Genomic DNA, 24,516 nt, shown 5'->3' with positions numbered 1-24,516 from the left:
ATCGATCAGCTGCAGGGGGGCTGGTGTGTTCCGTGCCCTGGGGAACCGTTGTCCCTGCTCTCCCTGTGCTCGGCTGGGGAGCGTCACTTCCAGTCCCAGGCAGGTAAGAGCCGGGGCGCTGGGCCATGGTGGACTTAGGACGCCAATGGGGAGGCTGGTTACGGGGTGAGAGCGTGAGGCCCCGCCTGAGTGAGCTGTCGTGGGGGGGGCGGGGAGAAGGGAGACCATCCTTTGTTAAGCCTCTGAGATTTACAGATTTGTTAACCTAACAGTCTGATATCTCACACACACACACACACACACACACGCCACTTTAATCCTCTTTACCTACAATGTGCCCCTGGCCTGTGGCCAACAGGCCTTGCCCACACTGTTCCCTCCATCTGGTGTGCCCTTCCCTGTAGCTGTAACGATCAGAGGATCGTTCAGGTTAGGTTAGCACATACTATTTACTGAGCATGAAACCGAATTCTCACTTAATTCTCATGCGGGTCCTTCACGGTCCCATTCAGGTGTAACTGAGTCTGCAAGGTGAGCTGTCTGGCCACTTCCTCCTCCCGAGAGGGCGGGAACCACACCGACCTCACTGCCACCGCCCCAAACCTCATCAGGCGCCCTGTCAACATTTCCCAAACCAATGAACTGCAAACATGACCTCCCCCGCCAACGGGGCCCCTGCTGCTGGTTCCTGCTCTTCTGTAAAATTCCCCGGTTCCTCCCGGAGACTGGGCCAGCCTCCTCCCCTCTCTCTACTCAAGGTTCCCCTCAACAAGGGCCTGGTACTCCCAGCCACACGCACAGAACGGGCAGCCTGGTGGTTAGTGTTGAAGCCAGCCTGCTTCACTGAACTTTTTAAATCCTCACCCAAGGACATGCTTTTTTACAGTTTTTTTGAGAGAGAGAAGGAAGAAGGTGAGAGAAACATCAATGTGTGAGATAAACATCAACTGGTTGCCTCCCACATGCACCTCGACCAGGAATCGAATCTACAACCTCAATGAACGCCTACCCAGGAACCAAGAGGTCACAGTTGATTCCCAGTCAGGGCACACGTGTAAGTGGCCATGACCGGGAATCGAACCTGCCACCTTTTGGTGTATGTGATGATGCTCCAACCAAGCCTTATTGGCCAGGGCTGTATCACTTAATTTTATAAAAATGTATTTTATTGATTTTTTTTTTTTTTATAGAGAGTAAGGGAGAGGGATAGAGAGCTAGAAACATTGATGAGAGAGAAACATCGATCAGCCGCCTCCTGCACACCCCCTACTGGGGATGTGCCCGCAACCAAGGTCCATGCCCTTGACCAGTATCGAACCTGGGACCCTTCAGTCCACAGGCCAACTATCCACTGAGCCAAATGGGTCCGGGCATGTGTCACTTAATTTTAAAACATTTGGTGAAAAAGCAGTAAGTTATTATTTCTTAAACACTTCCTAAGAACTTACTGAATCCTCACACACAGGATACGAGGTTGACGAGGGAAACCAAGGATTGAGAGGCAAGGATCTGAGATCGCGATTCGAGCAAAGGCCCGGGGGAGTCTCAGGCTGGCCTCACGGTCCCCCCGCAAACACCTCACTCTCTCTCCTCCTGCCAGAAGCCCGCCCGCCTGCGGCCATCACATCGGGGCTAGGACCTTCCGTCCTCGTCATCGCTCTCCTCTGCCTCTCGGCCACCACCTGCCTCCAGCGTACACTGTCCCGAGCCCCTGGCCTCCCCGCCCCCCGCCAGGCCTTCCTCCTTACCTTCGGAGGTAAGGTGTCCCGCCCGGACGCCTCCTTCTGAGGGCTGGCACAAGTGAGGTGGCACCCCAGATGTATTTTGCAGGGGGCAGTTGGGCAGGTGTCAGTTTAAAATCTCGGCACCCCAGCCCGGCTGGTGTGGCTCAGTGGTTGAACATTTACCCATGAACCAAGAGGTTGTGGTTCGATTCCCAGTCAGGGCACGTGGGGAGGCAATCAATCCACGAGTCTCTCTCACATCTCTTTCTCTCCCCCCTACCCCTCTTCTACTATCTCTACAAAAAAAATTTAAATTTAAATTTAAAAAAGCCCTGGCCAGGTGGCTCAACTGATTGGAGCACTGCCCCATAAACCGAAAGTTTGCAATTCCTGGTCAGGGCAGATATCTAGGTTGTGGGTTCGATCCCTGTTGGGACACATATGGGAGGCAACCGATGAATTGATGATTTTTTCTCTTTCCCCATTCCTCTCTCTAAAAAAAAAAAAAAAAATCCATTAAACGTATCTTCAGATGAAAATTAAGAAAATTAAGTAGGCTCTGGTTGGGTAGCTCAGGTGGTTAGAGTGTCATCTCAACATGCTAAGGGCACAGGTTCAATCTCCTGTCAGGGCATGTACAATGCATGAATGAGTGCACAACACATTGATGTTTCTGTCTTTCTCCCTCTCTAAAAATCAATAAACCTTTAAAAAAAAGTTAACCTGGCCAGTGTTGCTCAGTGGACTGAGCACCGTCCCATGCACCAAGAGGTGACAGGTTCGAGTCCCGGTCAGGGCACAGGACACGTGCTCAGGTTTTGGGCTGGACCTCGAGTAGGGGGCATACAAGAAGTAGCTGATCAATGTCGTTTCTCTCATTGATGTTTCGCTCTCTCTCCCTCTCCCTTCCTCTCTCTCAAATCAATAGAAATGCATTTTAAAACATTAAACACTTCCTAAGAACTCACTGCATCCTAACACACGAGGATGTGAGGTGACAATCTTATCCTCGCTCTGCAGAGGGACACCAAAGCTTGGGAAGTAAGTCTTCCTCTGCGAGCTGGTAAGAGCGCGCTGGAGAGAGGAGCCCCCAAATGAACGTATTTCGCTATTTGCTTTTACCCGCTTACACCTATCTCAGAAAAGACAAGCGAGAAATTGGCGGTTTCCGGAAGGAGCTGGGACTGTGCTGGGTTGCTTTTGGAAACAGTGTGTGAACCATATGAAGGTTGTATATATGCAAAAAATAACTTCAATTTTTAAATAGTCCAATAAAATTGACATATTCCTCAATCTTAAATATTTGCTGCTAGGAATGTATCACATGGGAATTCCTACACATGTGAGAGAAAAATATGTAGAGACATATGCTTATCCTCCCCAGCATTCTATATAATAAAAGGATAATATGCAAATTGTCGCCTCAACTGGGAGTTCAACCAGAGTTTGACCAGGGGCCAGGGCCGACCCGCCAACAGCCCAGGACTCCTCTCCCCAGCCGGGCCACGCCGGTTGGCCCCCATCACCCTGATCGGGGGTGGGGCAAGCCAGCCAACCTCCTGCGTCCCCTGCCCATGGGCTGGCCCCAGACCCCACCTATGCACAAATTCGTGCACCAGGCCTCTAGCTTTTTATAACAGTGGAAAACTGCACAGCTAGCCTAGTGCCCAGTGTGTGGCAAGCAGCCTCCAAGAAGACCCCTGGTCCCCACCTCCTGGCATTACATCCTTAATCCTCTCCGTTTCAGTGCGGACTGGGCCTAGTGACTTGTAATAAACAAAGTCCCGCAAAAGCGATGGCCTAACACTTCTAAGACGAGGTCCCGAAAAGCCTGCATCTTCCCTCGGGGGTGCCCTCTCTCACTTCTAGGAAGCCAGCCCCCCTGGGGAAGGGAGCTGCCCATGGCGAGGCTACAGGGCAAGAGAGGGAGGGAGGCCCCAGGCCGGTCTCCGGGGACGAGGTGACTCCCGCCAGCGCAGAGTGAGCCGGGAAGCAGGCCCTCCCCCAGCTGAGCTCTGACTACGACCTTGAGAGAGACCTTGAGCCAGAGGCCCCGGCGAAGCTGGGCCCGACTCCCTGCCCCAGAGCAGCTGCGAGACTGTCCACACCTGTTGTTTTCAGCCACTGAGCGGTGGGGCCTGTCACACAGGGCAGAGCTCACACGGACGGGACAGTCTGTGGAAATGGAATGTGTCCCTCTCATGCACGGCCAATGGCAGCCGTGTAAACAGGGGAGTCACATGTGAGGACATGAATGGTCAGCCACTACTCCACTGGGAAAACAAAAGTAAAGGTCAACATGGACATGACCCACGTATGTAAACCATGTGAGAAACTCTAAGTGTGTCTACAAACTGACGGGCCTGCCTCGGGAGGAGAGGCTTGCTCAGAGTGTGTCTGGGGTAGGGGTAGGGGGAAAGGTCTTCCCCGTTTTGTTCCGCACACTTGGGTGCTTTCTCACCTTTATGAGACTGAACATATGTGTAGCTCAATATATATTAATTAAAAAAAAAAAAAAAAGATGGTGGGAAAACCTGTGTACCTTGAGACAAATACACCTTTTTAGAAGGTGTCTCTTTTCTCATTTTTCTTTATAGAGGCAGAGGGTGGGCATTTTTCTCACCCAAAACAGGTTCACAACTATTAGTGCGTTGATGTTTTAGCATTTTTGCCTTAAATTTTTTTTCTTCCAATTTATGTTCTGACACTTTTGCCAGATCTGCTCATGAAAAGTCTCATGCATTTCTCAGTCATTTTTTTTAAATTTGAGAGAGAGAACCATCCAGGTGTGAGAAACATCGATGGTCTGCCTCCTGTACACAGTCCGACGGGGGGGGTGCGGGGGGGGGGTGCGGGGATTCGAAGCCACAACCTACGTATGTGCCCTGACCAAGAACTGAACACACAACCTTCTGGTGCTTGGGACAACACTCAGGGCCATTTCTCAGCCTTGCTTCCAGCTCTGGATACATGGACAAAAAGCAAACTGGTCAAAAATGAGAGGTTTCTGGGCCCTGGCCGGGGAGCCATTGGTGAGAATATTATGCTGATATGCCAAGGTTGTGGGTTTGGTCCCCAAACACATGCAAGAATTAATTAATGAGCTGAGAGGTTTGGCTCAGTGGATAGAGCGTTGGCCTGCAGATTCAAGGGTCCCGGGTTCGATTCTGGTCAAGGGCATGTACCTTGGTTGCAGGCACATCCCCAGTAGGGGGTGTGCAGGAGGCAGCTGATCGATTTTTCTCTCTCATTGATGTGTCTAACTCTCTCTCCTCCCTTCCTCTCTGTAAAAAAATCAATAAAATATATATATTTTAAAAAAGAATTAGCAAGTGCATAACCAAGTGGAATAACCAATGGATCTCTCTCTCTCAAAATAAATAAATAAATAATAAATAAAAAGAAATGTTTCCAGTCAGTCACTTGCCCAGTTACAACCTTCAGGGTCACTCTGGTGATTCTGACAGGTTTTGCCCGGCACACCTGCCTCCTAAGAGTATTCTGGGCCAGTGATGACAACAGTGGCTAACAGCAACTGTTTCCGGTGACCGTGCTGAGCCTGCCAGGTGGCCAATCCTACAGGGAAGTCACTCCTTGACATATGGGGAAACTGAGGCTCGCAGAGGCACAAGGACCTGCCCAAAGCCACAGAGCTCATCGGTGCTGGACCCGCCAATGTCCACCTTCCTGTTCCAAGGCTTTTGCTGATTTCTACACTGACACGGTTTTATCGATACCGGGCGCTCTGAGAAAAACGTCCCGAGATTTGCTCTGTTGGCTCCGGCTGGCTCCAACAGGCACGCCAAGCACATCCGCCCGACGTCCTTGCCTGGACTGTGAAATGGGGGGTAGGAGGGGTCTGTGTCTAAATCCCTCCTCTCTCCTTGGGCATCTTAACCTTGGGCTTCTTCCTGCTTCGCCCTGTGAGTATGGACCTGAGACTGGAGCCCGACAGTCCCTCAGGCTCATCTGGCGGGGGGTTGAGGTCCAGAGGGCCTCCCTGGCTGCAGACAACCAACCCAGCGGCTGGAAACGTTTCCTTTCCTTCAGTCTGTCCTGGAGCCAGACCTGTGTTTCCCTGCAGGGTACCCTCCCCCCAGTGCAAACAGCGCTGGCTGCACTCCACTGTCCTCCCCCGTGGGCAGCTTTGGACACAGCCCATCACCCTCTTTTCAGAAACGCTCGAGCTTCCCGGTCTCCCGTCTTCTGGGTCCCTCCCTGCCCGGGGCTCCATCCTTGTCCTCACGTCTTCTCCTTCTTCCAGAGGTCGCAAATGGCAGCCCAGCAGCCTCATCAGACCCACCAGCGGAGTTTTGTTTGGTCCTCAGTGTGTTTTGTCTTGAATTTGAATGCCTTTGGGCGGGGCAAGCACTCTCCAGGTTCGCCACAGTCCCCATCACTCCCTGCCGTCTTACACCCGTCCGCTTCACGCATTTCCATCACCTGCCTGGCCCGTGGAGCCATCTGAGTTTTCAGAAACCCCTGCTACATGCTGTCTGGGAAGCCACGCCCACTTTCCCGGTCAGTTATCACCAGCGTCTCCTCCTCCACATTCCCTTGGTGTGGGAATCGCCTAGGGATTGTTCCAAGTCCCCAGCCTTCCCTCCTCCCTCCCTCCCTCCCCCAGACTCAACTCAGCAGTTGTGGGCAGGGATCAGAAACTCAAACGCCTACAGGAGCCAGGCAGGCCACATAAATGAGTGAACTAGCCAGGTATAAGAAAAGTCAACGGCCAGAAATATAATCAAATTGCATCTTTACTGAACTACGGTGAATGCATGGAACATAATACAAACATGTTTGGTACTGGAGTTTATATTTCAAATTCCAAGTTGAAAAAATACAAATTGAAAAATAGATCTAATTATTATTAAAATTTTCTTTTGTCATCCTTTTGCTCCTTGGAGTTTGAAGCCAGGAGGCTGACATATCCCTCCGCACAGGCCCGGGGGCCGCGGTGGGGTGAGCACTAAAGAACTCAACCTTGACTCCTGGGAGCCGTGTTTAATGGGATTCGGTTTCATAACGGAAAACCGCCTTTCACACACATGGGTACCCCCGAACTTGGAGGCTCAGGACAACTATGGAGAGCTGCGGGGCTGGGACCCCCGGCAGCCCCCTGGACCAGACCCTATTGCACTGTGGTTCTGGAACTACTCTGTGTGGTCTGCATCCACACAGCCAGCACTGACCGGCAAAGGCAGCCTGACAGTATTAGTCCATTCTCATAGAGTCTGGATGCAGAGAGCCTTCGGGGGATTTGGTCTTGAACCCCACAATTTGGGTAAATACGGTTCATGTCTTTCATTTCGGGAAACCAACTGCAGCAAAGGAAACGGAGTGAGAATATTCCTTGCTGATGGCTTCCCAGTTTTGCCAGGACTGGACAGACATGATCATACATTCAAGTAGCTGCTTGTGAATGTTCCTGCGCAGAAAAAAAGTGTTCAGAAGGGTCATAACCTTGACCCAAAGTCTTTGATCAACTTTCACAGGGAAACCGAGGCGTGGCTTTGGCCTCGTCGGAAATGAACCAAGTGGATTGGCCGCAACAGTTCTGACTGCTTCCACATCACGTGACGAGGCCATGGAGCTCCGGTGGAATACACTGGCTCAGGTTCACCACCAACCGGCCTGTGATTAACGGACAGAAGCGCATCCAGGGCGATCACCGTGTGCTCCACTGACCTTCTCTGCACAATTCAGTTCCGGGCGACTGATTCAATCACCTGACCGCCCTCACCCAACGCTGCCGCCTGGGATCGCGGAGTCCTGACCAGTTCCCCTGTGACACAGATCGTTACATTACCACGCCTGTCAGTGGCTGTGCTTAGGAATTCGGACCCGTCTACGTAAAACTTCTCGTTTCTGCAAACACAGAAAGATAAGCCATTTCCCAGTGTTGGGCCTGCCCTGGCCCCAGGTCACAGACTTCTTCGGTCACATGAAAACGCTCAACTTCACAAATAAATAAAGCTAACGGGGCGGAAGTAGTTCATGCGCAGAAGTAGAAAAGGCCACAACACATGTGACTCTTTCGAGCCACTGGACTCGTCCGTCTTCTGACTTCTCTTCAACACACCGTCCAATGCAAACAAACGCCCGTCGGACTTAAATAAAACCAAACAGATGTGCTGCTGTCCAGGACACGTCACTCCGCTCCTTTAGACTGGCCGTGGGGCGGAGGTTCCAGTGCCCGGTGGTTCTCTTCACGGCACGGCCAGACTGCATGCGGCAGCCACGCCATTTCCGTGGCTGACCCTACGGACACTTGAGGCCCTTTTTCAGTTCACTGAGGATCGCATCTCGTGTCTGGTCTGTGTACTGGTCGAAGTTCTTACTGTGCTTGGACTCATAGTGACGTTTCAGGTTGTACTCTTTCAACACAGACATGATTTTTTTGCATATTAAGCACGTAGGCATGTTCTTCACTTCCACAAAGAAATAGTCTCGCTCCCATTTTTTTCGAAACACGGGGCCCTCTCGTTCTCTCTTTGGTTGTGCCACTTGTGGTAGAGACATGGGTACAAGAAAGGTTTCACTTTCCTCTGCACGCCACCCAGGAACCACCGCAGGCGAGCCCGGTGACACGGGTGGGAGCCCAGAGGGAGTGGTGGGGACTGTGGCGATTAGAGAGCACCCGCCCCATCGAAAGGGGCGGCTCCGGCCCCTTGTTGCTAGGCAACAGGGCAGGCCAGGGGTGCCAGGTCTCCTGACTTGTCAAGAGAAGCCAAGACTACAGATTTTGTGTGCGTGTGTCTGTGTGTGAGAGAGAAAGAATTACCCCGATTTTTACAACTAACTCTTTCGGAAAAAAATGCCACGTATGCTAACACAGGGAAGGCCAAACAAAACCCATCTGTAGAGTGGCCGTGGGCCACCACATTGCAACCTCTCCCCCAGGACAGGGCCCAGGAATCTAGCGCTAACCAGAGTCCCAAACAACGTGGATGCTGGTGGTCCATAGTGGACCACGCTCTGAGCAACACTGGTCTAGAGTATGACAGCAGACAGCTGCCTCTCTGCCTCCAGGGAGCCCACCCATGGGCCCCACACCAGAGTCTATCACCAGCTGCCCCTGGACATGGCTCTGAGGATACCCTCAGGTCCCTCGCCTCTCCACATCCCGAACCTACTTCCTGCTGGTTTCCATCCCAGGGACAGCCCCACTGTCCATCTATCCAAAGCCCCTGAGGGTAGGTCTCCGACTGGGACCTCCTTCCACATGTGATCTCGTCCACTCTGTGACTTCAACCACCAAACACACACATCTCCTAAGGACACATCGTGAGCTCCACGATGGAGCTGTTGCTTGGACACACCTTAAACCATTAGCATTCATCACTGCTCCTTTCCCCAGCCCCCTAACTCAGAGAAGCCCCCCCACCCACCAGCACCCAGGACAGGTCCTGGAGCCCACCTCAATGCCCCCAAACCCCCAACTTCCTCCACATGGCACACCCGTCCCCAGCCTCACCACTTCTGCCCAATCTGCCCAGCTTCTCCGCTGAACTCTCCTCTCCCTGGCCCCCCCCTCCCCCCGCCGCCTCCGTTGTTCTGACTCCTGGCAGACCAAGGCCCGTCCCCTGCTAACAGCCTTCTGTGGTCCCTGTGTCCCCAGGACAGACCTCAAGCTGCTCGGCTTGGAGCCTGAGCACCCCTCTCCACCCGGTGCCTGCCTGCCTGCCTGCGTGTCTCCCGGAGCCAGGCTGTACCAGACGCCTGGCTCACGTCGAGGCCAGGCGTCACCAGCCTGGGCCTCGGGCTGTCTGCTGGAGCAAGAACAGGACAAAGATGCCTCCCCCGGTCTCCGCCTGCCCAGTCCGGGGGGACGACAGTGACGGGAGCCGGGGCGTGTGTCAAAAGGAACTTTATTGGGTGTTGGGGGTTCAGATGAGATCCATGAGGATGTCGTCCTCCATGACGCTGGGCTGCAGGCCCGGCTGGGGGACCGGGACCCGGGGACCCCCGCTCAGCAGCATCTGACCTGGGGGTGGGGGTGGGGAAGGGACTGCATCTCCCAGTCGTCCCTGGGGCCCTGCAGGGCCCTGGGGCTGCTTTCTCCCTCCTCTTCAACTTAGTCCAAGGCACTAAGTTGTCTAGAAAGCCCTGGGGCACCCGTCAGAGGCGCCTTCTGGCCCCACCTGAACATAAACGTGCTGTTTCCCACATGCCTTTAGAAGCCCATCCCCCACGATGTCTCTCTGGCCCTAAGCCTACATTTCCCAGCAAACCCCAGAGAACACGCAAGAAAGTGATCATGGGGGGAGAGAGCTCTTGCCCTCTAGGTTTTCGGTCCCCTGACCCTCAGAACGCCCCAAAGCCAAGCAGGGATGCACTCCCCTTGGACTTCCCTTCGGGACTTCCCTTCCCAGGAGCTCTTGGTGATCTTAGGGCTGCCGCCCAGGGGCTGCTGGGACTCAGTGCAGACCTCCCCCAGCCTCCTTACCTGGCAGCGGAGCCCGTGGGGGGAGCTGTGCAGGCCAGGACTGGGCAGGTGGCGGGTGCAGGAGGGGGGGGCCCAGCTGGGGCTGCCCCAGGCCCTGGTGCGGAGGGGGCAGCAGCGCAGGGGCCCCTGGCGGCTGGAGGTGGTGAAGGGAAGCCTGCTGGGGGGGCACCCCGGTCTGGGGCTGGAAGAACAAAAATGTGGCTCAGAAGCCCCAGTGAGGAGACCCCTCCCAACCACGGAGCCGCTGGCACAGAAAGTGCTCAGAGCGTGTCTCAGCCAGTCCTTGGTGCGGGTCTTTTTTCAAAGAAATCTTAGCAGAAGCCCCTGGGGACACGCAGACAGGAGCTGGAGGGCTCTACTCACACCTTTTATCAAGCCAACCTCCCTCCTGAGACGAAAGGCCTACAGCTGCCACGGCCCAGGACCATGTTCCCAGCTGCCCCTCACCCCAATCTCACCGGCGGCGGGTTGAGGAGGAGGCTCCGCAGCTGGGGGTTGGCCCCAGGGTTCTGGGGCCGAAGGATGGGACCAGGAGGGAGGGGGCCGGGAGCTGCTCCGGGAGGGCCTTGGGCAGCGCCTGGGGGGGCCTGGGCAGCACTCTGGGGCTGGGGCTGCCCTACGGCTGCAGGGGCCCCCACAGCGCCCTGAGGCTGGGGCTGTGGTGGACGCAGCTGGAGCTAAAGGGGAGAAATGCGGGTGAGCAAGAGTCTCCAGACGCCTTGGCCCCCACAGCCCTGCCTCTGCCCCTGCTGGCCCTGTCCTCACCAGGTTCGGTGAGGGCCGCGCCTGGTCCTCCAGAATGGGGCCCAGCCCGGGTGGTGCCTGCTGCGCCCCCATCTGCACAGGGAGAGAAGGAGCAGGCTGCTGAGCGGCTCGGAGAGGATCACTCCACATGTCAGAGGTCTGAGCCCCGGACAGGAACCTTTAAGGGGCCGGGAACATTTCTTTGAAGGTGAGGGTCTGGGAGGGAAACCTTCCATTCCCAGGTCCCCAGGAGGGGCCTGTGTCTTGGAGATGCCATGAGGACATGGAAAAGGGAGAGAAAGGTTGCAAAGAAATGTGGGGACGGGACTGAGCCTGGGAGCTGTGTCTTGGGAGAGGAGGAATGGCTGGTACTGGAGCCCCCAGAGGTCTCTGTGGGGTCGGCCATGAGCTGTGGGGCCTAGCTGGGCAGGCATGAGGGGGGCACAGGACAGACCCGCATCACTCACCCCGCGCTGCTGCTCCAGCTTCTGCTGCTGCACCTGCTTGTGGTTGGTGATGACCTGCCGGATGCCGTTGACGAAGCCGCTCTGGTCGTAGGGGATGAGGCCCATGAAGATCTTCTTCTTGGACGAGTACAGGAGCATGAGCACGCGCACCTCGCAGGGGGCCGTGTGGGGGAAGTGCACGCAGCCCGCCTGGGGGGGAGGATCACAGTCATACCCCGCAGGAGGAGGTGGTCCGCCCTCCCGGTCCTAGGAGATCCTAGAAGCCCCCCAGTCAAGAGGCGAGGTGCCGAGACCGGTTTGGCTCAATGGATAGAGCGTCGGCTTGGGGACTGAAAGGTCCCGGGTTCGATTCCGGTCAAGGGCATGTACTTTGGTTGCGGGCATATCCCCAGTAGGGGGTGTGCAAGAGGCAGCTGATCGATGACTCTCATCGATGTTTCTAACTCTCTATCTTCCTTCCTCTCTGTACAAAATCAATAAAATATATATTTTTTTTTTTTTTTAAAGAAGAGGCGGCGAGGTTTCTGCTGTGAAAAGCTGAGGAGCCTGGAGCACGGCTTGAAGTTGCTCCAGAAACAAACTGAGCTGCTTAAAGGGGCACTGAGAGCCCCAAAGGGCTGGGCCAGGCCCAGTCACGGGGCTGGGTCCCGGCTCTGCAACACCTTGACCCCCCACCTCCAACTGGCGAGGCTGCTGGGAGGGTTCCTGCTGAAGGGGAGGGGCTTCAGCACAGAGCGGCACCGGCAGCCCCTTAGGGGACAGCCACACCCTTCCCGGCCTCAGCCTCTGCCAGTGAGAACAGAGGACAACAGCACTATCGCCCACCACACACACCGGGCATCCTGGCCAGCTGGACACACAGGAAGTGCCCAGAAAGCGTTATCAAACATGGAGTGAGACCGTAACACAGCTCAGGACGGGCGCTCCTGAGGGCGGTGGGGCTGGCGAGGTGGAAGTGCTGCCTCTGAGCTTCGGTTTCTCATCTGAGGCAGGTCCTGCGAGCTGCCCTTTCCACCCTCCGCTCGGGGCAGCAGTTTCTGGGCCCAGAGCCCTGCGCCTGCCCCAGGGATGAGCCTGCGTGGGGGCTGGGGAAGCGTCTGCCTTCCCGGAGGCAAGGACACATGATGGAGGCCACACCTTCTTCTCGCCTTCCTGCAGCAAGTCCCTGGAGCTTCAAGACCATCTTGTGACCGGAAGAGAGAAGCCAACAGAATCCTGGCCCAGACACCCTGGGGCTACAGAACTAATTCCAACAATTGCTGCCTCTGGACATCCTGCTGTGTGTCAAAAACAAGTGCCTGGCCCTAACCGGTGTGGCTCAGTGGATAGGGCTTCGGCCTATGGACTGAAAGGTCCCAGGTTCAATTCTGGTCAAGGGCATGCACCTGGGTTGCGGGCACATCCCCCAGTGGGGGGTGTGCAGGAGGCAGCTGATCGATGTTTCTCTTTCATTGATGTTTCTAACTCTATCTCTCTCCCTTCCTCTCTGTTAAAAAAAATATATCAATAAAATATTTTTTAAAAATGCCTGCTTGGTGAACAACATAGACTGATGAACAAGATCAGACCCAGAGACAAGGAGCCGTGGGTCAGACTGTTGGACCTCAGAGGGAGGGTGGGGATAAAAGGGAGAGATCAACCAAAGGACTTGTGTGCACACATATGAGTCTAACCAGTGGTCAAGGACAATAGGGGGGTGGGGGCAAGAGTGGGAAGGGGTGGGGATTGGAATGGGGGGTTGAGGACAATTATATGATACCTTAGTCAATAAAGAAATTAAAAAATTAAAAATAAATAAAAATAAAATAAAAATAAAAATGCCTGCTTGTACAGTGCTCACTCTGGGGACATCCTTCTCAAAAGCCAGCTGCCATGCTGTGAGAAAGCCCAGGGGTGGGCACTCTGAGCGCCGAGTCGGCAGCCTGTTCTGTGTGAGTGAACCTGAGCCCCTAGCCCATCGAGCTTTCACAGATACTCATTCTCAGCCATCATCTGGTGACAACCCCAGAAAGTTCCCAGGCGAGACCAGCCCGCTGAGCCCATCCACCCCCAGAGCCACGAGAGAGAACACGTCCTAGGCCCCGTCCCATCTATTTGTTCCCCAAACTCTGCCGGCTGGTGTGAGTTATTTGGATCTGGCAGCATTCCTATCGCTGAGGATCGCCTTGCAGAATGTTCCTGAGGAGTCCATGGGGTAAGCCTCCAGAAGTTCCTCTCCCGGAGAAAGCAGCGCTGGGTCCACAGGACGTCTCAACTACTGGCCGTTCCCCTGGAGGGAGACCGCCTTCCGTGCTGTACGTGAATTGTCCTCCAAAAGCACACGTGACTGTATTGGCAAGAAGGGCCTTGCCGACGTGAGGAGTTAAAACGGGCCGTAGAGCGGGCCTTCATCCAGTGACTGTCCGTACAAGACAGCAGGCAGGCCCCCTCCCTTCGGGGGAGTCCGTGCTTTTTCTTGATGCACTTCCCCCTTTGCTATCGAAAAGGAAAGCGAGCAGGACACTCGCAGGGAGGAGAACGCCAGTGCAGGCCTCCGTTCTCAGCCCCAGAAAACCAGTACGCCCAGTAACCTGTCAGAGCCGTCCTCCCAATCGCGCCCGTCACACCTAACACGCACGGAACCCGCCCGGCACGTGTTCCAGTGAGAAAGCGAGCTGAGGCTGAGGAGGCCGGGCAGGCCCAGCTGGAAAGCCCACCAACCGAACAGCCAGCACCCGGGTCCCCGGCCCGGACTCACAAAGCCGTTGCCCATGATGCGGTAGAGGCCTTTGAGGGACTCCAGGTCCTTATTGGTGAAGTGGAACTGGACCATCCTGGAGTTCCGGAATAAGGGGCCCAGCGTGGTCTGGGGAGACACAGCACGTTGAGTGCGGGAGTGAGGAGGGGAGCACAGGCAGAAGGGGCAGGAGACAGATGAGGGAAGAGGGGAGGGAGGAGGGAAGGGGGGAGGGAGGAGGGAAGGGGGATGAGGGAAGAGGGGGAATGAGGGAAGAGGGGGGAGGAGAAGAGGGAGGAGGGAAGAGGGGAGGGAGGAGGGAAGAGGGGAGGGAGGAGGGAAGGGGCGGTGAGGGAAGAGGGAACGGGCAGGGATTGGGCTGCTCCTGCCTGCCACTCACCAGCAGCTGCTGGGGGATGAGCTGCATGATCAGTTTCTGGGGCCACTGCTCTGTTTTCCTGGGGCGAAGCGGAGAGCGGTGTCAGGAGGATGCAAACCCCAGCCCGCCCACCCCCAACCATCACCTACAGGTTCTCGCCGTGATTGACGTAGACCTGGCAAGGCAGTGACCGCGTCAGCTTGGTGTTGGCGTCCACGGAGGCAGGTTTGGGTTTCTGAGGGGGAGAGAGGCACATCACAGCCATATCAGTCCCCTCACCCCCTCCTGCCCAACCCTGGGAGCCCCAAAGCTGGGATCTCCCCAGGTTTCAGTCCCAGGAGCCCTGGGCCTCCTTAGTACATCGATCCCACAATTCTCTAGTCTTCCACAAACGGTGGGCTCCTCCTGCTCCCCAATCCCACTGCCCTCTGCCTCCTTCATGCCACAACCCCCTGGGCCTGTCACACCCAGAACCTGAGGCCCTCAGTTCTTCACCTGGGACTACCTGGGACCACAAGGCCCTGGTCTCCCCTGCACTCCACCAGCCCACCAGCCCGGCCGCGACCCAGCTGCCAGGACTCCTCACCAACTCACCTCCTGCCACTCGAGGACCCCGCTCCAGGCCAGCAGCTTGTTGGAGACGGACTGCTGCCCCCCGAGGGCCTGGGCCCCCAGCTGGGCTGGGGAAGGGCCGCTCACCCCACCGGGGGCGACCGTGCCTGCCTGCTAGAAGGGAGAAAGGCGGGTGGGGTGGGGGAGAGGCTGTCCTGAGAGAGACAGGCCAGCAAGAACTGGACGAAGGCCTCTTGCTCTGTCTCCCAGTGGCCGTCCCTGGGATATAAACACTGATCCTTAAGAGTCCAGGACTCAGAGCAGGAGCCGGTGGGATCTCAGAACAGTCTCCATCCACCAGAACCACACCCACGCCCGAGGCCCTCCTCAGGCAGACAGACTGCGTGTCCTCTGCCTGTGCTGGCCCGGGGCAGACGGGGAGCGGGGCAGCGGCAGCCAGCGGGAGCACACAGACACCTACCATGGGCGGTGCCCCGGGCTGCGCAGTGGGGGCCAGGCCCTGAACAGGAGCCACCGTGGAGACCAGGCTGGGCTGGGAAGTGGGAGACGGCTTGGGGGCACCAGGAGGCCCCTGTGGCAGTGACGGGGCCTGGGCCTGGCTGAAGGGGGGACCCACTCCTGGAGCCGCTTGCTGGAGAGGGTTGATGGGCGAGACTGCGGAGACAAGGGAAGAGGTGGGCAGGAGCCCTGGGAGGTCAGGCCGCCCCACCCCCTGCCTACATCGTCGCCCCTGGACTCACAGCGCGGGCCCAGCCCCGCCTTCTGGTTCTTGGCAGCCTCCACCGCGTTCTGGGCAGCCACCTGAGCTGCGCTCAAGTTCCCGGGAACCTGGAAATGGAGGGGACGGCTGATGAGGAGCATGCACCCAGTCCTGGTGTCACATGGTGGCACCCCTCCCTCCCCCCAACAAGGCACAGGCACCCCGACTCCAATATCACAGGAGTCATGACTCCCACCGTCCCACAGGGACGTGATTCCTCGCCCCCGAGAGCCCACCCTCCCCAAGTCCCAACATCCTTCCCCAGGGGCGGGGCTCCCACAGGCCCCGGAAGCACGGCGATTCGCACCTGGTACTGCTGGGGGACGGAGGGCAGGGGCTGCTGGGGGGCTGCCGAGAGCGCAGCACTCGAGGACGGAGCCGGAGGCAGGGAGACGGGCTGCTTTGGCTGGAGGGGGCCTGGGGCCGAGCCACCCCCGACTGAGTGTCGAGGATGGACAATGGAGCCCCACGAGGAGTGGTTAGAGAAAAAGGAAAGCCAAGTCAGGGGGAGTCGGCCGGCGAGGACAGAATGCCCCTCCCGGCGGCGAGCAGGCCGCACCTGGCAGCACGAGGCCCCGCACCAGCACCATGTGCCGGGGGTCCTGGCTCACGTCGGCCGGCGGCTGCAGCGGCTCCAGCATGGTCGGGGGGGCGGCCTTTTCGAACAGGAGCCGCAGGGCGGGCAGTTTCCGAGGGGACACGATGGAGAAGTGGATCCCTCGCTGCAGGACAGGAGGGGACAGGCAGTAAAGACGGGGCCACAGGAACCAAGCCCCAGGCTGCCACCCACACCTGCTAGGTGGCTGGACACTGGACGGCATGGACCCCAAAACCAAATCCCATCAGGCTCTGGAACAGGGGACCCCGAGACCTAAACCAGCTGCCCCAAGGGGTTCTGTGACCTGAGGGTCCAGCCCCAGCCCTCCTCCCCAGCACCAGGGCGTCCTCACCTCCCCAATCTTCTGCACGAGACTTTCCGTTGTGCACCCGGAGTATGTGGTGCTCTCAACAGCGGGCAGCAGGTAGGGGGGCGAATTACAGATGAGGAGGCAGACGCGGTGTGTCTGGCCGCTGCCAAGAACAAGGACAGACGTGGAGCAGGCGGCAGCCAGGCCCTGAAAGGGGACCCAGCCCCAGCACAGCAGAGGTGCGAGGGCTCCGCCCCACAGGAAGTCAGGAGGAATAGCCCCACTTTACAGCTAGGAACACTGAGGCTCTGAGGTCCCAGACTGACCACAGGGAGACAGGAGCCCGACACCCCCTCCTGATGAGGCACCAGCCAGGGGCCACTTCCGGATCCCCAGCCCTAGCTCCCCAATGTGAGACGGGGGGGGGGGGGGGGGGGGGGGTCCTGGGACAGGCAGAGTGGGTTCTGAGCCAGGGGGACAGAGCCCAGCACGAGACACGAGCCCCACGCTGTGCACTCACATCTGCTCCCGCATCTTCTTGAAGTCGTCGAACAGCTGCAGGGCCGTGCTGAGGCCCTCCGCGATGAGGCTGCAGCTCTCGCCGCCGCCGCCCATGAACCTGCGGGAGGCCAGGCTGTCAGCCCCCGGGCCACACTCAGGAACCCGCACCCTGCCACCCCCTCCCCAGCGCGGATGTGCGCCTCCGGATGGGGGCGCTGTGGTTCCCTGCTCCATCCCCGGTGCCGCAGGGCCAGGCCAGAGCATGGGGACAGGGGACTCCCATCTGCCATCTCCTGCGAGGGAGTCTCTCCGGGAAGAGGCCCCATCAGAGAGAGGGTGGACCAGGGAGAGGCCAGCCGATCAATGATTCTCTCTCGTCACTGATGTTTTCCTCTTTCTCTCCCTCCTTCCTCTCTGAAATTATTAAAACTTTAAAAGTAAATAAATATAAAATTCATGATACACTTTAGCTCCAAATAACCCCACTGATACAGACACGAAGTAAATAACAAACTGAAAGTACCCTGGGTGTATTTTCACCGCTTCCTCGCCCTCTCACTTTCCCCGTTTGTCCAGCCCGATGTCATAACCTCAAAATCTGCATTGCCCGCGTTCACCAGCGAGGAGGTCCCTGGAGGCCCCGGAGGTGCGGGTCCAATGAATGGGTGTGGCCAGCACCAGCCCTGACTGAGGGCTCCCTGCATGCCAGGTCCCCCGCCCAAGAGGGTCAGGCCCTCCCCTGCCTTACGTGCCTGACTCCTCAGCGCCTAGGACAATTTGCTCAATGAATGAATGAATGAATGAATGAATGAATGATTGTCACAATGCCATGGGGAAGACTGCAAGGGCTCTTTTCCTTCTGACTTCTTTCTGACCTGAGTCACAAGCTGTAGGCGGGGTAGGGCTGGGGGAAAGACTGCCTCTTTTGTAAGACAGGAAATGTAACATCAGAAACCAATCTTCCCAAACCCAGGCCGTTTCAATCGTCACACTGCATGCTTTGTTCCTGAAGTCCCCGACACTCCCCGAGGAGATAAGATTTCCCCAAGTGTGAACAAAACCTGCTGGCTCTCTTTGTGATCTGTTACAGACCTGCCTGGAACATCTCAGAAACCGAATTCAGATGGTTACATAGGACTTGATAAAAACAATGACGACAGTGAATGTCAAATAATAGCTTAAAATGTTTATCAACCGCCTGAGAGGATTCTGCAGTGCGATTACAGCTCACAAAACATTCTCAGCTGCTTAAAGATACAGTGTGTTCTAAGTGGGTGAATGGGGAAGGTGGATTTGAGAGGAAGGTATTCAGAAAGCACGTCCCAGCCAAAATCGGTTTGCTCAGTGGATAGAGTGTCGGCCTGAGGACTGAAAGGTCCCAGGTTCGATTCCGGTCAAGGGCATGTACCTTGGTTGTGGGCACATCCCCAGTGGGGGTGTACAAGAGGCAGCTGATTGATGATTCTCTCTCATCAATGTTTCTAACTCTCTATCCCTCTCTCTTTCTCTCTGTAAAAAAAAAAATCAATAAAATATATATTAAAAAAAAAAAAAAGAAAAGAAAAAGAAAGAAAGCACGTCCCAGCCCTGGCCTAGTAGCTGGGTTGGTCAGAGCATCATCCCAATATGCCAAGGTTATGGATTCCAGCCCTAGTCAGAGCACATACAAGAACCAACCAGTGGCCGAGACCGGTTTGGCTCAATGGATAGAGCGTCGGCTTGGGGACCGAAGGGTCCAGGGTTCGATTCCGGTCAAGGGCATGTACCTTGGTTGCGGGCACATCCCCAGTAGGAGGTGTGCAAGAGGCAGCTGATCGATGACTCTCTCTCATTGATGTTTCTAGCTCTCTAGCTCTCTCCCTTCTTCTCTGTACAAAATCAATAAAAATATATTTAAAAAAAAAGAACCAACCAGTGAATGCATAAAGTGGAACAACACATCAGTGTCTCTGTCTCTCTCCCCCTTCCTCTCTCTCTAAAATCAATCAATAAATAAAGCTTTAAAAATGAAAAATCAATCGATTAAAAGTATATGTATATTTATATATATAAAGAAAACATTCCTCTTTTAACTTCCCAGTGCCCTTGAAATTTTTAATTAAGGGGTTTGCCTGCTTTTCCCGATGCTTATACACCCATCAGAAACTTGGTCTCTTGGAGATTCTCCTTCATATAGCTTTCACTCGTTCACTTATTCAGCCAAGGTTTCCTGAGGCCTCTTGGGTGCCAGGCCCCAGCTGGAAGCAAACACCCAGGGTGCTGGACATTCACCTCCAAAGATGGGTGTGAGGCTGTGACAAGTGAAGTAATGGGGGCAAAAGAGGGAGCAACTGGCCCTGACCAATTTAGCTCAGTGGATAGAGTGTTGTCCTGCGGACTGAAAGGTCCCAGGTTCGATTCCGGTCAAGGGCATGTACCTTGGTTTCGGGCACATCCCCAGTAGGCGGTGTACAGGAGGCAGCTGATCGGTGTGTCTCTCTCTTCGATGTTTCTAACTCTCTATCCCTCTCCCTTCCTCTCTGTAAAAAAAAAATCAATTAAAAAATAATTTTTTTTTAGCCAAAACCGGTTTGGCTCAATGGATAGAGCGTCGGCTTGGGGACTGAGAGGTCCCGGGTTCGATTCCGGTCAGGGGCATGCACCTTGGTTGCGGGCATATCCCCGATAGGGGGTGTGCAAGAGGCAGCTGATCGATGACTCTCTCTCATCGATGTTTCTAGCTCTCTCTCTCCCTTCCTCTCTGTACAAAATCAATAAAAATATATTTTAAATAAATAAATAAATAAATAAATAAATAAATAAATTTTTTTAAAAGAGGGAGCATCAGGGAGGGGGCACTGGAATTGGGTCTGGAAGCCCATAAAGCTTACCGGGGAGAGTCAGAGTGTGAAGTGCATTCTGGCATTCATTCATTCACTCACTCGCTTGTTCCATCGAGTTTTCCTCCAGGCCCCTCTGTGCCAGGCCTCCTGTGCCAGGGGCTAGACACTGAGGGACATCAGACTTGGACTCAGGCCCCAAGGAACCCCATTTAACACTGTTCATGTCTTACCTACCACAGTCTATCCCAGCTGCTCTCAGCTGGGGTTGGTTTTACCCCCAGGAACATGTGACAACCTCTGAAGACATTCTGGTTCTGGAGGGAAGTGGCTACTGACATTTGGTGGGTAGAGGCCAAGGATGCTGCTGAACGAGGCACAGGACAGCACCCGTAACAAGGAATTGTCTGCGGCAACAGTGCGGGGTGGAGACCCTGCTCTGCCCTGACCACGAATCCTGATGACCACGAGGGAAGAACAGGCGTCACCTGTCCCCCGAGCCTCCAGCACCCAATCCAGCACAGCCCGGAACAGCCCGGAACAGCCCGGAACAGCCCGGAACAGCGCAGACCTGTGCTGACGGAATGGGATGAAGGGTGCCGTTTCACAGGCTCTGAGCACAGACCAGACACGAGCTGAACACGGGACAAAGACTAGCTCCTGTGACCCTCCCAACAATGCGGGGATCCGAACTCCCGCCGTCCGTTTGCAAACCGAGAAACTGAGACACAAAATAACAGCAAACGCTCAGGTAGCACTTCATACACACCAGGCACTGATTTAAATCATCAGCTCATTTCATCCCCAATGCATCCCTGCGGAGTCATGGCGGCCAGGCCCCAGGGACCTCCGCCTCCTGGTCCTCACCTTAGTATGCCCACCCCCTCCAACACCGACTACAACGGACCTGTGCATCCAACAGAATGTGGCAGAGGTGGTGATGTCTGACTTCCAAGACTTGATTTTATTTTTTTTAATCTTTTTTTTAAATATATTTTATTCATTTTTTTACAGAGAGGAAGGGAGAGGGATAGAGAGCTAGAAACGTCGATGAGAGAGAAACATCGACCAGCTGCCTTTTGCACACCCCGCACCAGGGATGTGCCCAAATGCCCTTGACGAGAATCGAACCTGAGACCTTTCAGCCCACAGACCGGCGCTCTACCACTGAGCCAAACTGGTTTCGGTCCAAGACTTGATTTTAAAAGGCCCGTGGCTTCCTCTCTGCTCTTTCTGGTGGATCGCTCGGTTTGAGGAAAGCCAGCTGCCATGTTGGGGGGGACAGGGGTCCTTGGGCAAACAGCCAGCGAGGCTGTGGGCCCTCCAGCCTGCAGGCACAGCGTGGGCCGCCTGGGAAACGCATCCTCTGAGAAGCAATCAAACCTCTGGTTACTGCAACTTCACGACAGCAAGAAGCTCCCCCTGAATTCCTTACAGCACATGTATCAAACACAAGGCCCGCGGGCCAAATCCGTCCCGCTAGGCCTTGCAATGTGGCCCGCACCGCGCTGTCATCACTGCACTCCGCTGCGTTTCCATCACAATGACAGTTTATGACTGTTCAGTAAACCATTCGGCCCGCGATTTAGGCTGGATTTTAGATTTTGGCCCCTTCTCTGATTGAGTTCGACACCCCTACCTTACAGAAACTGCGTGAGAGAATACATGTTTGTTTTTAAGCCACTAAGTCTTGGATAACCTCTTACATGTCAATGGATAAGTAGAACAACAAATAACTAATGCAAGTGCAGATGCCTCTGAACTTACAGCCAAGGAAACCCATCGTCAGTTAAAAATATCACAAGTTCGCCCTGGCCTGCTTGGCTCAGTGCATAGAGCGTCAGCCTGCGGACTGAGGGGTCCCGGGTTCGATTCCGGGCAAGGGCACATGCCTGGGTTGTGGACTCGATCCCCAGTGGGGGGTGTACAGGAGGCAGCTGGTGAGTGATTCTCTCTCATCACTGATGTTTCTATGTCTCTCTCCTTCTCCCTTCCTCTCTGAAATCAATAAAGAAATATATTAAAAAGAAAATATCACAAGTTCAAAATGCATTTAACCTCCTGGACATACAGCTTTCCCTGGCCGGTTTTTATGGAATGCCTATCGGTTTTGCACCATCGTAAAGTGGAAAAAAATCTTAAGTCAGGAACCGTCTGTCTTATTAACAGCCCCCCACCCTTAAAGATAAATTATATTAGGCACTGAGAGGACAGGGACTTCTCCTGTGATACTGCTGTGATTTGGCTCCAGGCTGTGTGCACCATTAACTAGCGAAATCCCACTGGAAGCAGAGGGACCCGGCCGGGCCCAGCCCCCTGCCCCCAGCACTCAGGCCTCAGGGAGCCCCGAAAAAGGAGGCCTGGAGTAGAGATGACAGACAGAAAGCGGAGAATCACGCATGGAGTGCCAGGGGGCACTGGAGCTCAAGGCCGCCTGGAGGCAAGCGTTTCTACTTCCAAACCAAATGGCAACATCATCAAGCGCACAGAACCCACCACGTTAGTCACTGATGGAACAAACAAACAAACAAACAAACAAAACACACACAGGCCTTTCAGCCACAGGGTGAGCCCGGCCACCGTCCATTCACGGCCCCTCTCAGGGCGCCCCGCCCCGCCCCAAGCACAGGGAGCAGCTCACTTAATGCCGTCGAGCCAGGTGACAAACTCATAGGCGCTGCTGGTGGGAGCGTGGCACTGGACGTAGGACTCGGGAGCGCAGTCCACCGTGTTGAACACCACGAGGCTGTACTGGGTGCCCCCATACTAGGCGAGGACGACACAGGAGCTCTGCACCGCGACCTCAGAGGAAGGAGTGGCCCGGCCCTCCTCCCTCAGACCCAGGGCTCCAGGCCCCCACCTCTCCTCCCTCAGACCCAGGCCCCCAGCCCTCCTCCCTCAGACCCAGGCCCCCAGCCCCTCCTCCCTCAGACCCAGGGCTCCAGCCCCTCCTCCCTCAGACCCAGGGGTCCAGCCCCTCCTCCCTCAGACCCAGGCCCCCAGCCCCTCCTCCCTCAGACCCAGGCCCCCCGCCCCTCCTCCCTCAGACCCAGGCCCCCCACCCCTCCTCCCTCAGACCCAGGCCCCCAGCCCCTCCTCCCTCAGACCCAGGCCCCCAGCCCCTCCTCCCTCAGACCCAGGCCCCCAGCCCCTCCTCCCTCAGACCCAGGCCCCCCACCCCTCCTCCCTCAGACCCAGGCCCCCAACCCCTCCTCCCTCAGACCCAGGGGTCCAGCCCCTCCTCCCTCAGACCCAGGCCCCCACCCCTCCTCCCTCAGACCCAGGCCCCCAGCCCCTCCTCCCTCAGACCCAGGAGTTCGGACTCCAAACCCTCCTCCCTCAGTCTCAAGAGTCCCAAGACTCACGTCTCCCCCGAAGTCCGTCTCGGCGGGAGGACCACCATTGAAATACCTGTGAGGGTCGGAGGTGAAAAGTCGGAGTCAGACAAGTGGCGGTGGAAAACGAAAGTCGGAGGGCGGGGCTGGAGTTGTGGGAACGGCACTCACTCGATGGCCGGGAGCAGGTAGTGCTTGCGGAGCCCCTCGAAGTAGGGCCCCAGGTTGGCTGTGCCCTCAATCACGAACACCACGTCAGCCACCAGGCCCCCGGCGCGAGCCGGGCCCTCGGACCCGGGGACCATTCCCCGCGAGCCGGACGCCACGGCGGCGAAGCCTCCGCGAGCTGAGCGGAAGTGCGCCTGCGCTGTGCGTGCACCCGCGCCGGGAGGCTGCGCGCCTGCGCTGCGCGTGCACCCGCGCTGGGAGGCTGTGCGCCTGCGCTGTGCGTGCACCCGCGCCGGGAGGCTGTGCGCCTGCGCTGTCCGTGCACCCGCGCCGGGAGGCTGTGCGCCTGCGCTGTGCGTGCACCCGCGCCGGGAGGCTGCGCGCCTGCGCTGTGCGTGCACCCGCGCCGGGAGGCTGCGCGCCTGCGCTGTCCGTGCACCCGCGCCGGGAGGATGCGCGCCTGCGCTGCGCGTGCACCTGCATCGGTGCCGGGAGGCTGTGCGCCTGCGCTGCGCGTGCACCTGCATCGGTGCCGGGAGGCTGTGCGCCTCTGGGGACGCGCCCGCTGCCTTGCTAGATGGGGCACCTAGGGCTGATCGGTCCCTCCGCTCACACCCACAGGGTGCAATGCTCAGAAAGGGCCCGATGTGAAAGAATGAATCATTGGTAGGACTACTGAGAGCGAAACATATTGAAAGCGGCACCGTGGGCCGTCATGTTTGAGCGGGCCCTAGTTCCAGCTCTAGTCTCCAGTCTCAAAGGAAGAGGCTGAAGACCTGGTTGCTATGCAACGCTCACGCTGTCCTATTTTTTTTTTTATTTTTTTTTTCTAACAGACTTTCAGTTAAGTTCTTCCTGGAGCAGGGAGATGGGAAGTGTGAAGGGTCCGATCCCAGCATCCGAGACGGGTGATGTGGCAACGCTCTCAGGTTGCCTTCCACTCGGAAGGCTCTGCAGCTGTTTTGTTTTTCCA

General features: G+C 56.3%; 1 protein-coding gene across 5 annotated transcripts; it reads right to left on the bottom strand.

Moving 5' to 3' along the window:
• Positions 1–6,463: 6,463 nt before the first annotated feature.
• MED25 (mediator complex subunit 25) lies at positions 6,464–23,757 on the bottom strand. 5 transcript variants are annotated; one of them, XM_036425718.2, is made up of 18 exons: positions 23,547–23,757; positions 23,406–23,451; positions 22,682–22,806; positions 17,241–17,339; positions 16,763–16,883; positions 16,372–16,534; positions 16,120–16,250; positions 15,793–15,880; positions 15,513–15,706; positions 15,074–15,205; positions 14,629–14,714; positions 14,501–14,558; positions 14,122–14,229; positions 11,385–11,573; positions 10,939–11,010; positions 10,632–10,850; positions 10,174–10,354; positions 6,464–8,230 (listed from the first exon to the last, which is right to left on the bottom strand). In XM_036425718.2, exons 1-18 carry the CDS (start codon positions 23,678–23,680, stop codon positions 7,986–7,988), a joined length of 2,391 nt encoding a protein of 796 aa, XP_036281611.1. In that variant the 5' UTR covers positions 23,681–23,757; the 3' UTR covers positions 6,464–7,985. The 5 variants fall into 5 exon arrangements, with proteins under 5 accessions (XP_036281611.1, XP_036281612.1, XP_036281615.1 ...); XM_036425719.2 differs by having other exon boundaries at positions 15,074–15,202; XM_036425720.2 differs by lacking the exon at positions 6,464–8,230 and adding an exon at positions 9,580–9,711 and having other exon boundaries at positions 23,547–23,755.
• Positions 23,758–24,516: the final 759 nt, after the last annotated feature.

The sequence above is a fragment of the Pipistrellus kuhlii genome, unplaced genomic scaffold (genome assembly GCF_014108245.1).
Source record: "Pipistrellus kuhlii isolate mPipKuh1 unplaced genomic scaffold, mPipKuh1.p scaffold_m20_p_84, whole genome shotgun sequence".
NCBI lineage: Eukaryota > Metazoa > Chordata > Mammalia > Chiroptera > Vespertilionidae > Pipistrellus > Pipistrellus kuhlii.
This window is presented reverse-complemented; position numbering and strand designations above follow the sequence as displayed.

Bases quoted from the DNA above. Each gene is read 5' to 3' on its own strand.
- MED25 (XM_036425718.2), bottom strand. From the start codon at position 23,680: ATGGTCCCCGGGTCCGAGGGCCCGGCTCGCGCCGGGGGCCTGGTGGCT. The intron at 23,452-23,546 runs GTGAGTGCCGTT...CGACCCTCACAG, and splicing joins TACCTGCTCCCGGCCATCGA to GTATTTCAATGGTGGTCCTC. The intron at 15,707-15,792 runs GTGAGTCCAGGG...TTGTCTCCGCAG, and splicing joins GGCGGGGCTGGGCCCGCGCT to TCTCGCCCATCAACCCTCTC.